General features: G+C 43.6%; 2 protein-coding genes across 3 annotated transcripts in view; both read left to right on the forward strand.

Annotated features, from left to right (window-relative positions):
• Positions 1–801: 801 nt before the first annotated feature.
• On the forward strand, positions 802–5995 carry chst6 (carbohydrate sulfotransferase 6). Of its 2 annotated transcripts, none has more exons than XM_027031238.2 (2): positions 802–1135; positions 4343–5995. In XM_027031238.2, the coding sequence occupies exon 2, from the start codon at positions 4356–4358 to the stop codon at positions 5550–5552; it is 1197 nt and encodes a 398-aa protein (XP_026887039.1). In that variant the 5' UTR covers positions 802–1135; positions 4343–4355; the 3' UTR covers positions 5553–5995. The 2 variants fall into 2 exon arrangements, with proteins under 2 accessions (XP_026887039.1, XP_026887041.1); XM_027031240.2 differs by having other exon boundaries at positions 802–1080.
• A 7251-nt stretch (positions 5996–13246) lies between these two features.
• spire2 (spire-type actin nucleation factor 2) overlaps positions 13247–15855 on the forward strand; it is a 15721-nt gene continuing 13112 nt past the window's right edge. Inside the window, exon 1 of the mRNA XM_027031230.2 lies at positions 13247–13898. Within this exon, the coding sequence (XP_026887031.2) occupies positions 13598–13898 (301 nt within the window). The 5' untranslated portion in view covers positions 13247–13597. The remainder of the gene's footprint in view (positions 13899–15855) is intronic.

The following is a 15855-nucleotide window of genomic DNA, read 5'->3' on the forward strand; positions in this document are numbered from 1 at the left end:
TAACCGACTTCGTCATTAAGTAGTGAATAGTTACTGTCTAAAACCTTTAGCATTCATTAGCGCTAAACACTAGTCAACACTGATTTTGCTTCTTGTTTATTGTGTATGTTTACCTGCTGATTCCGAATATGTTTCCAGAATTTCTCTATCACCTGTGGTTTCCTGTTCCAGTACACTCATGATGAAAAGCAACACCAAGGAAAGTGGATCTGCTCTGTGATGGCAGACTAATGCCGGACACTGAAGAGAGACGTTCCTGAGGACAGATACAGGCCAAAATTATACACCAACTATGGTACATTTTATAAGTACATATGGACTTATAAATGTAATAGCTTTTTTAATGTAATAACAGCCTTATTTATGAATTAGTAAGATATGATTCATGTAAAATGTACACAATTAAAAACCATACGTGACAGAAAAACGAATTCAGCATAAAAGGTCCTGTAATCTCCACCTATTTTAGTTTGAGAGGCAAAAAAGTTCAAATTATTTTGCCTAGTAATATTTGACATATTTGACCTACACTAGTAATATTTTAGATATGTTAGTAATATTAGTAATATGTTAGAAATGTTCCATATTGTCAGGGATAACCCTAACCCTAGAGTGTAATTCCATTAGTGTTCTACTTTCACTGTTCTATTCGTAGGTGTGTCGAACATGTAAAGAACCTTAGCTGCACGGGCACATCCCCCTCCTTCACACGCGCCTATCCGTCCGCCCCCCCGCGCTGGCGCTCGAGCTTTTATGTCCACGTCTCAGAGCCTCTTTGTACACAAGAGGTGAAGAGGCGCCTCCTCGCTCACATTTGCTCAGATTTGCGTGCATTTTCCCGAGCGCCGGGGTCCAGGAGTGCTTATCATGAAACTTCAGCACTGTGTAACGCGCCTAGCATGACATTCCCGTTAACGGGTCTCTAAAGTTCCCACCCCAGTCGCTTTGACTTCTGTCTGACTTGGTGGTTGGATTGTGTGGCGCGTGAGCCCAGCCTCGCGGCGCAGTGACATTATTGTAGCGAGCGTTTGGTCTCCAAGGAGCTTCTGGACTGAGTTTGGTGTGTTCCTGCAGTAGCTGGTGAGATTCACACATAAACCAACGACGTCCTGCTTGTACGATCAGCTTTCAGCTGGTAGGAGCTCGTGTTTAAGTGTTTTACTTGAGTGTAGTATAATGTAAAGTAATGCAATTTAATGTAATTTAAATGTAATGTGAGGTAACGTAATATGTGGTGTAACACGTGTAGCCTGTGCCTTTCTGTCGGCTCAAGGAAAGTCTCCACTTTGAACGTGACCAACATCTAAAGACATTTTGTTTAAGTAATGCTGCATGTCGTTTCCGATCCTCAGTGTTGAATGAACATCCGAACTACAGTGAAGTTGAGGTGAACACAAGGATCACTGTCCGGCTGTCATTTAACACTGCAGTGTCACTTACTCAGCAGGGTTCGCGAGCGCTCGCTCCCCCTCTCGTGCCTCCGGGCCTCGCTCCAGTGGGAGTCTGAGCTCACCTTTACTGAGAAGACCAGTGTTTGCTGTCAGAGTAACAATCCGCGAGGCGCGGTGTGTTTGTGTATTAAGGGGCTGCAACAGTGTGTTAGAGGAGAAAACAGCGTGCTTGGGAGGATGTGTTGTGAAAATCATTTGTGTGGTTTGTTTAGTAAAGACACAAGGATGAGGGACCAGCTCCACGAAGCACTGGCTTGCCCGACTGCTTCTTTTTCAGCGCTTTATATACTTTAGCCTACATGCATTTCAAACTGAGACTTTTGCATCTGTATTTTCAAAAAACATCCAGGAAAAGGTTCGGGCGAGTTCGTGAAAACTCGACCCTAAGTTTTCTGTCACGCGAGCAAGGCGTTTCGAGAACAAAACTTTACCTTCAAAGTTCATTGGCTAAATAACTGATTACTTTTTTTGTGATAAAAGATTTAATATTATTAGTAGTTATATTATAATAATATTATTGATATATTTATTTATTTCGCGCGAACGTGGAGGGTAGATGAGTCAGCTCGAGAAGGGAACGTACATCTGCTTCACGCGCTGCATTCCTCGCCTGTGTCCACTGCTCGAGCCTGACACTGCTCGAGTTGGGTCTCTCTCGCGCGGTCAGTTGGACCATGACTGACCATGACAAAATTCATTACTGAGAAAGCACAACTTAAGGATGTCCTCGAGGGCAGGGTGTATGACCTTAGCGCTCTCACGGATAAGGGTTCTGGAGATCTTGCCCAAGAGGAGATGAGATCTGTGTTGGTGGACAAGTTTCTTTAGTTTAATGTTTAGAATCTATAATGGTGACCAATTTGAACTCATGTACATAAGCCTGGAGGTGGAGGTGTGGGGCAGTCCCTCACCCACCTGTGGGTGGAAATATTGGTCACAACAACAGTCTTATGATTCCCAACCAACACGTACTCAGTTTATATTTCTACATCCACATTGCTGTTATATTTCTTCATCCACACTACTCTTATATTTCTACATTCACACTACTCTTATATTTCTACATCCATGCTGATGTTTCACTACCTTAAGTCGTCATTAACAGTGACGTGGTCTTTGTTCTGCAGGGGTGAAGCTTAATGGTACATCAAACATATCAGAACATACAGTTTGTATGAGGCAGTCCCTCACCCACCCGTGGGTGGAGATGTGCTGTGTGGAAATATTGGTCACAACAACAGTCTTATGATTCCCAACCAACATGTACTCAGTTTATATTTCTACATTCACACTGCTGTTATATTTCTACATCCACACTGCTGTTATATTTCTACATTCACACTGCTGTTATATTTCTACATTCAGACTGCTGTTATATTTCTACATTAATGCTACTCTTATATTTCTACATTCACACTACTCTTATATTTCTACATCCATGCTGATGTTTCACTACCTTAAGTCGTCATTAACAGTGACGTGGTCTTTGTTCTGCAGGGGTGAAGCTTAATGGTACATCAAACATATCAGAACATACAGGACCAGTCAGAACATACAGTAGCAATCAGAACAGAAATCCTGGACTGAAATTTATGACATTATGACATGACATTTCCCAGTAGCAGAGCAACATTTTTTTGTTTCTGACACACTTCCTTCATCATAGCAGTTACTGACTGCTTGCAACTCGCTATCAGTGCAACTAATGTCTTGTCTAGTGTTCCCTATAAACGTCATCACCGTCACAGTGTTTACATGTCATTCCACACCTTCTGTCAACATTTAACATGGTTCTTATTTGGTTCATGTTTATCATATAAGCAGTTTTGGTTCAGTGAACATAAAGTGTGTGTGTGCCTGCGTGTGTGCATGTGTGTGTTTGTTCTCAAGTCAGATAAATGCAAATTAAGTTCAGTACTAGAGCATAATAAAAGCAATAATAATAAAACAATAATAACAAAGTTCCTGGAAGAACATCAAGGTCATAGTTAGAATGGTTCAGGAGGTCCCTCATCTGGCTGGTTTGGGTCCTTTGAGAAACGTTTTGGTTCTGTGTGTGACCTTTATCGGGTTTTTAAAAACCTTTGATTTTACTGCTGAGCTGGAGTTCTGGTGAGGACGCTTCACTGAGGGTGTCGGCTATGACTTCCCTCTTCCTCAAGGTTACCCCAGTGCTCAGCATGAGTAATGGTATCATTTTAATAATGTCATCTTCTCTGTGTATTACTTCAGTATAACATAAAATGACTAACATCACATAGAAGCGGATATTTCAGCTTCTGAGAATGTTTTCCCAGCCCATTATATGAATGCACCAGTGTGGAGTGGGTGTATGGCCTGGCTTTCACAATCATTCTTAAGGAAATTAAGCATGAGCACCAACTTAGAAAATCAATATTAATAAATGTTGCTTGTTGTAAGACAAGGTAGTATCCAACTCTCACAAAAAAATGAAAGCTTGTGGCAGGTATTTCTTTATTATATATTATTTGTTCCGGATGTTTCGGGGTTTTTCTGACATTGTCCTGTTTTCCAGAAAGTCCATCTAGTGCCCTCTGCTGGTCATGTGTAGTGTCTCATTGTCACGCATGAGCTATGTTGTCAATGTTTCTCTAACATGTGTTTTCATCTAAACGTTATGCTGCTGCATGTAGATTGTGTTTAGAATGTCATGTGCTATGTCAGGACCGTGTTTAGACACACATTGTGTGATAACTACAACTGTCATTACTGCACAAAGTTCTGATATTCAGACTGTAACTCTAGTAAATGTGTCTTCTTAGCATGACCCTGTGTGTGTGTGTGTGTGTGTGTGTGTGTGTGTGTGTGTGTGTGTGTGTGTGTGTGTGTGTGTGTGTGTGTGTGTGTGTGTGTGTGTGTGTGTTGAGCAGGAAGAGCTGAAGTATGCTGCATTGCCGGGTGCCCATGCCCGCCGTGGTTACCTTGTTGCTACTGCAGATTGTTGCCGTAGTGTTGTTTCTGGGATGGCACGGCCCGCTCGTCCCCCAGGACGTCTCTCCAACACAGGGTAAGGTGCATGTGCTCTTGCTGTCGTCATGGCGATCGGGCTCCTCGTTCCTGGGGCAGGTGTTCAGCCAGCACCCGTCTGTGTTCTACCTGATGGAGCCGGCCTGGCACGTATGGACGGCGCTGAAGCGTCCGGGCGCTCGCGGCCTGCGCATGGCCGTCCGCGACCTGGTGCGCAGCGTCTTCCAGTGCGATCTGTCCGTCATGGACGCCTACCTGCCCCCCCGGCACAACGTCTCGCAGGTGTTCATGTGGAGCCACAGCCGTGCTCTCTGCTCGCCGCCCGCGTGCACACTCACGCCCCGTGACGGCTTCAGCTACGAGCCCGACTGCAAGCTGAACTGTGACAGAGTAGGCCTGCAGGGGGCACAGCAGGCCTGCCGCACCTACAGTCACGTTGTGCTGAAGGAGGTGCGCTTCTTCGAGCTGGAGTCCCTGTACCCACTGCTGCGGGACCCCACGCTGGACCTGCGCATCATCCACCTGGTGCGGGACCCGCGGGCGGTGCTGCGGTCTCGGGAGCAGGCCGCAAAGGCCCTGGCGCAGGACAGCGCGTTGGTGCTGGAGAAGGATGGCGTCCTGCCCAGCGACGCCCAGCTGCGTGTCATGCAGGAAGTGTGTCGCAGTCACATGCGCATCCACGAGACGGCCATGCTCAAGGCGCCCGACTTTCTGCAAGGGCGCTACAAACTTGTACGCTACGAGGACCTGGTACATGACCCCCTGGCCCAGATTGAAGCCATGTTTGACTTTGTGGGTCTGGAGATGATGGAGACGCTACAGGAATGGATTTACCGCATTACCCACGGAAAGGGCAAAGGGACAGAGAAAGAAGCCTTCAAAATCACGTCGCGCAATGCTGAGGATGTGTCCTTGGCCTGGAGGACCACCTTACCCTTTCAAAAAGTCAAACAAATCCAGGAAGTCTGCAAGGGAGCCATGACGCTGCTGGGCTACCGTCCGGTGCAGAGTGAGAGGGAGCAGCGGCAGCTGGACTTGGACCTGTACACGGGTCGCGAGCACTATCGCTTCTCCTGGATTCCCTCCAAAAGCTCCAAATCCAGCAAAAGCTGAACTTGGGGATACCCCGGTGCATCTGTAAATGAGACTGGATTTGAGCCCAATTTTTAAGAACTGTCCAGTACGCAACTCTTTACTGAGGGCGAGATTCTAAAGCTTTGGTTGATAATCTCAAACTATTTGGGACCCATGACAGCACAGTCCTTTATCACCTTCTCCCCTACGTTCACCCCCACGTTCACCCCCACCTTCACCCCTGCATTCTCCCCTGTTCACCCCCATGTTCACCCCTGCATTGTCCCCTACGTTCACCCCTGTATTCACCCCTGCGTTCTCCCATACATTCACCCTTACGTTCACCCGTGTTCAGCCCTGCGTTCACCTCTGCGTTCACCCCTACGTTCACCCTTGCGTTCACCCCCACGTTCACCCCTACATTCACCTGCGTTCACCCCTACATTCACCTGCGTTCACCCCTGCGTTCACCCCTACGTTCACCCCTGCATTCACCCCGCGTTCTCCCCTACGTTCACCCCTGTATTCACCCCTGCGTTCTCCCATACATTCACCCTTACGTTCACCTGTGTTCAGCCCTGCGTTCACCCCTGCGTTCACCCCTTCGTTCACCCTTGCGTTCACCCCTGTGTTCACCCCTACGTCCACCCCTATGTTTTGTTAGGACTTTCTCAGATGAATCTTGAACCATCTTAAATTTGCAATAGTCAAGTTAAACTCTCTGAAAGTGGCATGAAAAGGTTTTTTAACTTTAATATAAAATAATGCAAAAAGATGAATCCCCTTTGGTTTTTAAGAATATTAACCCTAACAGACTGTGTTAGACTGTGTTAGTCAGCTTTTACTGATGCTGACTGAGAAGTAGAAAAACAACTTATATTTTTAAAAAGCATGAACACTTGAGTTTTAGTGTTTTCACATAGGTTAGTTTCACAGTATTATACTGTACATTACGTGTTAATGATGCTCTGATGATGTCACTGAATCACGGGGTCACTGGGGTCACACTGCTGGTGTCGTATGCTGGTTAGGAGTAGAAAAAAAGCTCAGTCATGTTTACAAATACTTCAGTCTGATTTAGCTAATTTCTGAATTCAGTCATTGAAAACAATGAGTAACATAATGAAGAAAACAAAGGAAATTCAACTGAGATTTATGAGCTTTTGAAGCTTAAAGATGCTTTAGAGAGTTTTATGAAGTCATTCAGGAGTTTATACAATGGCACTTCCATAGGTGACTAAATGAAGGAGTTTGTCAGCAGTGCTCTGAGAGGGTGTGGCTACTCTGGGAGGGAGTGGCTACTGTGGGAGGGAGTGGCTACTCTGGGAGGGTGTGGCTTCTCTGGGAGGGAGTGGCTACTCTGGGAGGGTGTGGCTACTCTGGGAGGGAGTGGCTACTGTGGGAGGGAGTGGCTACTCGGAGGGTGTGGCTACTGTGGGAGGGTGTGGCTTCTCTGGGAAGGAGTGGCTTCTCTGGGAAGGAGTGGCCACTCTGCTCAGTCTGAAACAGAACAGCCCAAATGCCTGTATGTGAATTTGTACTATAGGGCGGTTTGGAAAGCCATGTGAGAATGTGCAGTAACTCTACTGACAGCTCAGTCACCTGACAATACCACTTCCTGTGGCAGAATATCATATAACATACATACATTTAATTATTTTATTTGTGACCAGTTCAGACTTCCTAATCAGAAGGTCAGACTGATCTGTGTGTCTGATTTATATGACACTGTGCATGTGATGGTATCAATATTAATAATTTCTCCCTCATATCTTTAGGATGGCAGCAGTGCTACAGTACAGGATTGTAATTCATATTTACATGGTACATTTAATCAAGCTGGCCTCACTGTTTTAAACTAGATCAGCTGTAGCTGTGCTAGTGTGCTTCTCTGACAGACTGTAGAGAGAGAGAGAGAGAGAGAGAGAGAGAGAGAGAGAGAGAGAGAGAGTGTGTGTGTGTGTGTGTGTGTGTGTGAGATTTGTTAGCATCGGTTTTTATCATTTAGTAATACATTCTTATTTTGTTCATCTCTAATTGAAGAAAATTATTTTTTTTGGTAGTAAAATGTCAAATATATCCCTGTTTATTGGGATATATCCCTGTTTTGGGGGTATATTCCTGTTTATTGGTATATATCCCTGTTATTGGGATATTTCCCTGTTTATTGGGATATATCCCTGTTATTGGGATATTTTTATATTACTGTTAATGTCTTAATTTATTTTGTAATACAGTGCATCTATAAGTATGAATTAAGGCACTGTTACAGTGTTACAGCACTGTAGTGTTACAGCGTTATAGTGATGTAACAGAGTGGTTCACAAATGGTACACGAAGAAACAAAAGTCACTCTGTGCACTGTCCAGGTCCAAATAATGTCTTGTGCCACCCTAACCCCTAACCCCTTATCCCAGACCTTAACCCATAACTCTATCTAACCCTAACACCTAACCCCTAACCCCTAACCCCTTATCCCAGACCTTAACCCATAACTCTATCTAACCCTAACACCTAACCCCTAACACCTAACCCCTTATCCCAGACCTTAACCCATAACTCTATCTAACCCTAACACCTAACCCCTAACCCCTTATCCCAAACCTTAACCCATAACTCTATCTAACCCTAACACCTAACCCCTAACCCCTAACCCCTTATCCCAGACCTTAACCCATAACTCTATCTAACCCTAACACCTAACCCCTAACCCCTAACCCCTTATCCCAGACCTTAACCCATAACTCTATCTAACCCTAACACCTAACCCCTAACCCTTAACCCCTAACACTAATCTTACATTAAAAGGAGAAACACCACTGATTCTGCTATTTGGTCACAGTTTTCATTTAAGCCAATAAAAGTTGCCTAAAGTACTTTACATTTATCCATAACCCTCTATAAACTGTTCACATGGACAAAAGCTGTTGGTACTATTTGTTTGTTTGTTCGTTTTAAATTTCTTTGTTAATTATACTTAAAATCAAAGTTTTTTCCCCCCATAACTTGTATATGTTGATGTTTACCAGTTTATATCTGCATATTGTGGTTACACAATGCCTTAACACACTCAGACCTAGCAGTGCACCTCTGCTGACCCTCTGAATACTTCTGACAACACTGACGACCCTGAGAGTGCTCAGTGATAAGTGCATTTCAGCACTGATGACACTGTTACTAAGAGTGCTCAGTGATAAGTGCATTTCAGCACTGATGACACTGTTACTAAGAGTGCTCAGTGATAAGTGCATTTCAGCACTGATGACACTGTTACTAAGAGTGCTCAGTGATAAGTGCATTTCAGCACTGATGACACTGTTACTAAGAGTGCTCAGTGATAAGTGAATTTCAGCACTGATGACACTGTTACTAAGAGTGCTCAGTGATAAGTGCATTTCAGCACTAATGACACTGTTACTAAGAGTGCTCAGTGATAAGTGCATTTCAGCACTGAGCAGAGTTGTTATTGTTACTGAGAGTGTTGTTTGTTATATTACAGAACTATGAAGGTCTTTATGCATCTGTCTGTGTTTCATCTGTATGCCAGTTGTGCTTATATGGGATCTGCTTTTGTTCCAATATGGGAATTTTTCATAAATGGTACAAATTGTATGTCATGCAAATGATTCACAATACATTTTTATTTGACACTTGAGCTTTTGCCACATGAGTAATGTCTGTTTTTTAATCTGCATATCCATCTCTAAATAAGACAGTATTACCTGCTATAGATGTTTTTTTTTTGTTCTTAGTTTACTGAGGTAAGCTCTGACACACTTCCTCTGCTCATTGCAGTCACAGGATTCGTCAGCGGTTTGGTACACGAGCGCCCTCTGCTGGCCCAACAAGTTTCTTATCTCTAATTCAGAGTTGCATGTTTCCGCCTGTTGAATATCTGTTTCTACAACCTGTGTTATATAAACACAAAGACGATGTGGTTCAGGCTAATAATGACAGACTACAGTGTTCTCAGACTACAGTGAACTCAGGAACAATAACCACAAAGCACTTCACACCTTAAATAATACAGTGTTGTTTGATCTTTCAAAAAACGCACTATATTACTGATATGATAACAACAGGCAACGATTCATCACTCTTGGCAGCTTCGGGTCAGACACTTCTGGACACTTCACGCAGTGCCCCCCAGGGTTCAGTTTTTGGCCTCCTTCTTAATCTACCTGCTTGCACTTATTGGTTTTATCTGACAGCACGGTCTTCAGTGTCACTGTTATGCAGATGCTCAAGTTTACATCTGCACCAAGTGCTGTGACACACAGATCAGCTGTCTGGTTAACATTAAAACTGGATGGAGGTTTGAACTTCCTCAAACTCGATAGTACTAAATCTGAAGTCATTCTCACAGCATCTCCTTCCACTCTCAAGAATATTGGTTAATCCACTCTTATGTTTCCCGGGTTTTACCATGTCCTCCATGACACAGGTCCATAACCTCAGTTATGCAAGGACAGTACACTCTCTCCTGAGGCCCATGTCAATAACATCACCAAAACTGCCTTCTTCCACCTTAAAAATATCACCAGACTGCATCACTCATGCCTAATTCTCTAGCTGAAGCTCTAATTCATGCATTTATTGCATCCAGACTGGATTACTGTAACTCAGTTCTGTTTGGGCTGCCTGCTAGTCTTCTCAAGAAGCTCCAATATGTGCAGAACTCAGCAGCAAGAATTGTCACGCACACCAGATCACAGGAACACACAACCCCCAAGTTAAAAAACCTACATTGGCTCCTGGTCCATTATCACATTTAGTATAAAATCTAACTCCTGATTTTTAAATCTTTACACAGTCTGGTTCCTGCTTAGCTCTCTACTCTGTCATCCAGACACAATCCCTCACAGTCTCTCCAGTCTGATGATGTTCATCTGCTCTCTGTTCCTCCTGTCAAACTACTCATGTATGGTTGATAGATCTTTTACCTCTGCAGGCTCACAGCTGTGGAACTCCGTCCCTTACCTCTCTGTACTGCACATCACTGTCCATTCTTCTCTGTTTTAACAAGCTTTTTAAAACATTCTCTTTCAGACTGCTTGTCCTGATAAGTAAATCTTATTCTCTTCTTATTGTCTCACTGTTTTGTTATTTTAGCATAGTTGTGTTTTTGTTCTGTCACTCATTACTGTAACTCTTACCATGTTTTATCTCTGATTTTATTTTCATTTCCCCACTGTGTTGTTATTTTATGACTCTTGTGTTTACCCTGTTGTTCTCATCCTGTAACTCTTATCATGGTTTCATTTTCCTTTGTACTGTAAAGTATCCCTGACTAGCCTTATAAATAGCATTTATTATTATTATTATTATTATTATTATTATTATTATCATTCTATAGCATTGTTTTTATCATTCTGTTTTTATCATTCATATTTATCATTCTACAGCATTTTTACATTATTTAAAAAATAATTTCACAGGACAAACATCAATTGCTATTCCTACTTTGACAGGGAGGGGGAGCTGTAATCAGCAATTGTTTGGCTCCAGTATCACACAGACAAAGAAAAGCATTGTTGGCCTGCGTGATTAATGCTCTGATACTCTATATTACTGACACTCTGTGTGGTTAATATTCTATATTACTGACACTGTGTGTGGTTAATATTCTATATTACTGACACTGCGTGGTTAATATTCTATATTACTGACACTCTGCGTGGTTAATATTCTATATTACTGACACTGCGTGGTTAATATTCTATATTACTGACACTGTGTGTGGTTAATATTCTATATTACTGACACTGCGTGGTTAATATTCTATATTACTGACACTGTGTGCTTAATATTCTATATTACTGACACTCTGTGTGCTTAATATTCTATATTACTGACACTGTGTGGTTAATATTCTATATTACTGACACTGCGTGGTTAATATTCTATATTACTGACACTCTGCGTGGTTAATATTCTATATTACTGACACTCTGTGTGCTTAATATTCTATATTACTGACACTGCGTGGTTAATATTCTATATTTCTGACACTGCGTGGTTAATATTCTATATTACTGACACTGCGTGGTTAATATTCTATATTACTGACACTCTGCGTGGTTAATATTCTATATTACTGACTGTGTGTGGTTAATATTCTATATTACTAACACTGCGTGGTTAATATTCTATATTACTGACACTGTGTGTGGTTAATATTCTATATTACTGACACTGCGTGGTTAATATTCTTTATTACTGACACTGTGTGGTGTGTACACTGTGCCTGCCCTGCCACTACTCTTCAGGAAACAGCATTCTATCATGAATAAATATCACATGTACAGTCCAAATTTATTTGTCAGAAAATAAATACCACTATCAGTCATATTTGGTTATTCAACAGTAAATACCACTATCGGTCATATTTGGTTATTCAACAGTAAATACCACTATCAGTCACTGTCTATGGCTACATTTTGAATGGACTAATTGACTAAGGGGTCAGTGAGGGGAGTCACGGGGGGGGGGGGGGGGGGGGGGGGGGGGGGGGGGGGGGGGGGGGGGGGGTTCAATAGCCCTTACTGGACCTGCTCATCATGTTTTATTTTTTACATAAATATTAATCAGTAGTTTAAATGAATCACAAGCTTTAAGTGAAAACAATCTTAAGATTATTGAACAGATAAAAATTCATAGGCAAGTGCTTTATTCCTACTAATATGAACTGTGTTTCAGCAATTACAGACCAATCACTATTGTTCTATGTTTAAGTAAAATAATTGAAAAAACTTTCTTCTCACAGTCTTCTCACTAATGATTTCTTAAATGAACACAATATCCAAGAAAAATTTAATTGAGGCTTCAGAGCAAATCACAGCACTGAAGCAGAATTAATGAAAGTGTTAGGGTTAGGGGTTAGAGATTAGGGTTAGAGTTTGGACTTGAGAATAGGTGCTGATCCAGGTGGTGCTTCAGAACATATTCTGGACTTAACTGGGGTTAACCTTAACTCTAAACCTGACCTGCCCTAACCTTAACCCTGACCCTGACCCTAACCCAGACCTGACCCTAACCCAGACCTGACCCTAACCTTAACCCTGACCTGCCCTAACCTTAACCCTAAACCTGACCCGACCCTAACCTTAACCCTGACCCGACCCTAACCTTAACCCTGACCTGACACTAAACCTGATCCTGACCTTACCCTGACCCTGACCTGACCCTAACTGTGGATTTAACTGCTACATTTGATACTACAGACCATAGAATGCTTCCTGTGAGGCTTCTTCTGTTTGTGTTTTAATGATTTAATGATTTTCCTTCATTATTTACTTGATTATTTCCTTTAACTGGTATATTACTTTGATTGTAGTCATTGTATTTTTGTTTTTATTTATTTATCTTGCACATTTAACTATTATTAATATACCCCTTATTGTCATTGCTTACATTTCTTGCATTATTGTGTAAGTTTTTAATGGCCTTTCTTCTCTTCTTCGTCTGTTTTATTTTGTACTATAACTCTGACATGCATTTTTCATGTTTGAAATGTGCTAAAGATATAACGCTTATTGTTGTTATTATTGTTGTAGTTGAAATAAACCACACACTACCAAGAAAAAGAAATAGTAATTTGGCTTTCAGATTTAACGGCGTCGTGTGTAGACCTATTCCATGGAAGAAGGAAACGTTTGAACTGAACCGTTTACTTGAATTCTAGCTTGCTTAAAAGTCGAGGTCACGTGTTTGCTTGATCGATCTGAAACGCGAGAGTGCGGAACGTACGCGCTCGCGCGCCACTCGCAGAGATGTCAGGATTCCGAAGTCACGCGAGCTGAGCCCGTCTACCTGCTGTCCCCCACGAGATATTCTCCCCATTACATCACCACGCGCATCCTATGGAAGGCGAAAGGTTTTCAACAAGTTTGTCGGGTGTTTTCTGCTCGTCATTGTCCTAAAACGACACGGCGATCGGTGTGCGGATCAAAGCTAGCCTCGTGCTCGCTGAGTGGGAGACTCGCTGCTGCGGCAGAGGAGCTCGCGGTCTGTTCGGAGAAAGGCAAGGGGCGCGAGCGGAACACAGCTATGGAGTGCGTGGCATAAAGAATGGCAGCACGACCATGGCTAGATCAGCACACAGAGGCGGCAGGGACAGCGACTCGCGCGTGTCTCCTTCCACAGATCGGGGAGAGACACGAGACCTTGGAGACCCGCGGGAACTGTCTCTAGAAGAAGTGCTGAAGTCGTACGAGCAGCCGATCAACGAGGAGCAGGCCTGGGCGGTGTGCTACCAATGCTGCGGCGCGCTGAGAGTGCCACCCGCGCGACCCGGGCTCGTGTACCGCGTGGAGAGTCCTTCTTCCATTCTCCTCCACAGAGACGGGACCGTATCCCTGCGAGCCGAGCCTCAGAGCAGCAACGGTAAGAAATGGGCCATTAACAGACCCCAGCTTCCTCTCTGCACTCCTTTGCGTTTCCACTCGTCCCAGTACTACTTGGTCACTCTCTTATATAGCTGTGTGTTTCAGCAATGTTGGTAAACACTCCCCGCGCAGAACCAGCCTGGTGCTGGACTGGGCTCGGGCCGCTAGACGATCTATTATTAATGCAGCCCAGCGGGCAGCGAGACCTTGGCGCGATGAGATGCAAAAGCACCTTGGATCTTAGATTCATGCAGGCGAGTTCTAGCGATATCACCAGGTGAAAACATTTCCAGGAAGACCCCGGAAGCTCCGGTGAGACCTGTTTAGAAAACAAACGCAGGCTGCGGATGTGCGCGTGCTTATTAACCCTTGGCGTGGTGGCACGTGTCCGTAGGTTTATAGACCGGTAAGGAGAAGTGCGAGTCATTACTGCGATCCAGCGCCACACCGACGGTTTAAAGGCCACGAGCAGGCACACAGAAAGACTGGCTAAAGCCGAATCTAAACGCGCGTAGCGGAATAATTGCGCGCACCCAGCGCTGCAGAAGCGCCGTTAGCGCGCGGACAGACTGCAGGCGGAGGCTCCTGTTGGAACGCAGCTGCTGACTGTGTGGAAGCGGCTCGCGCCATCATCGACCGAGGGCTCTGCTGATGTTGGCTCGTGGGTTAGTGTGTTGAGTGCTTTTAAACCTTTTACAACCAAAACACACATCAACTCACGAGGACCGAGGCAAACATCCATATAGATACATAAATATTCGTAGAAATATTATCAGGGTTTATCATATAGTGGAAAGAAAAGATATATTTTGTGTATGAAATGAAGATTTGCCAACAAGTTTGCATTTATTTGTCCAAGAAACTTTTATGGATGTTTGGCAGCTGCTGTAGGCATGTAGTGTTTGACATCCCAGGATAGAGAGCGCATGCGCAGGTATGGCGCGATATGGCACTGTTAACCAATCGGTAAACGCTTCTGTTTACACTATTAACCAATCAGTAAACGCTTCTCTCTGTTTACACTGTTAACCAATCAGTAAACGCTTCTGTTTACACTGTTAACCAATCAGTAAACGCTCCTCTGTTTACACTGCTAAACAATCAGTAAACGCTTCTCTCTGTTTACACTGTTAACCAATCAGTAATACGCTTCTGTTTACACTGTTAACCAATCAGTAATACGCTTCTGTTTACACTGTTAACCAATCAGTAAACGCTTCTGTTTACACTGTTAACCAATCAGTAAACGCTCCTCTGTTTACACTGTTAACCAATAGTAAATGCTCCTCTGTTTACACTACTAAACAATCAGTAAACACTTCTGTTTACACTGTTAACCAATCAGTAAACGCTTCTGTTTACACTGTTAACAAATCAGTAAACGCTCCTCTGTTTACACTGCTAAACAATCAGTAAATGCTTCTCTCTGTTGACACTGTTAACCAATCAGAACAAGTACCTTCCACATTTTCCAACTTGACATGATGTAAATGTATTTTTACCGCATTAATTTAGTTTTAATAATAGTTGCTGAGTGAACATGTTCAAGGTGAGGAAATTCCACCCAGTCCACTTTCCCGCTAGTAGTTGTATAACTGATGGCATCTCTGGTTTCTCCAGGTCTGTAGAAGTAAAAGGAAGAATGACTCTTTATGTCTGTAAGAGTGTAGAATACTTCCTATCTGTCATAGCCACGTTGGCCACGCCCCTGTCTCCTGGTGTCTGCCTGTCATAGCCACGTTGGCCACGCCCCTGTCTCCTGGTGTCTGTCTGTTATAGCCACGTTGGCCACGCCCCTGTCTCCTGGTGTCTGCCTGTCATAGCCACGTTGGCCACGCCCCTGTCTCCTGGTGTCTGTCTGTCATAGCCACGTTGGCCACGCCCGTCTCCTGGTGTCTGTCTGTCATAGCCAGGTTGGCCACACCCCTGTCTCCTGGTGTCCTTGTTGTAGCTAT

This window comes from Electrophorus electricus, chromosome 12 (genome assembly GCF_013358815.1).
Source record: "Electrophorus electricus isolate fEleEle1 chromosome 12, fEleEle1.pri, whole genome shotgun sequence".
Lineage (NCBI taxonomy): Eukaryota > Metazoa > Chordata > Actinopteri > Gymnotiformes > Gymnotidae > Electrophorus > Electrophorus electricus.

Excerpts from the sequence above, each read along its gene's own strand:
- chst6 (XM_027031238.2), top strand. The coding sequence starts at position 4,356 with ATGCTGCATTGCCGGGTGCCCATGCCCGCCGTGGTTACCTTGTTGCTA.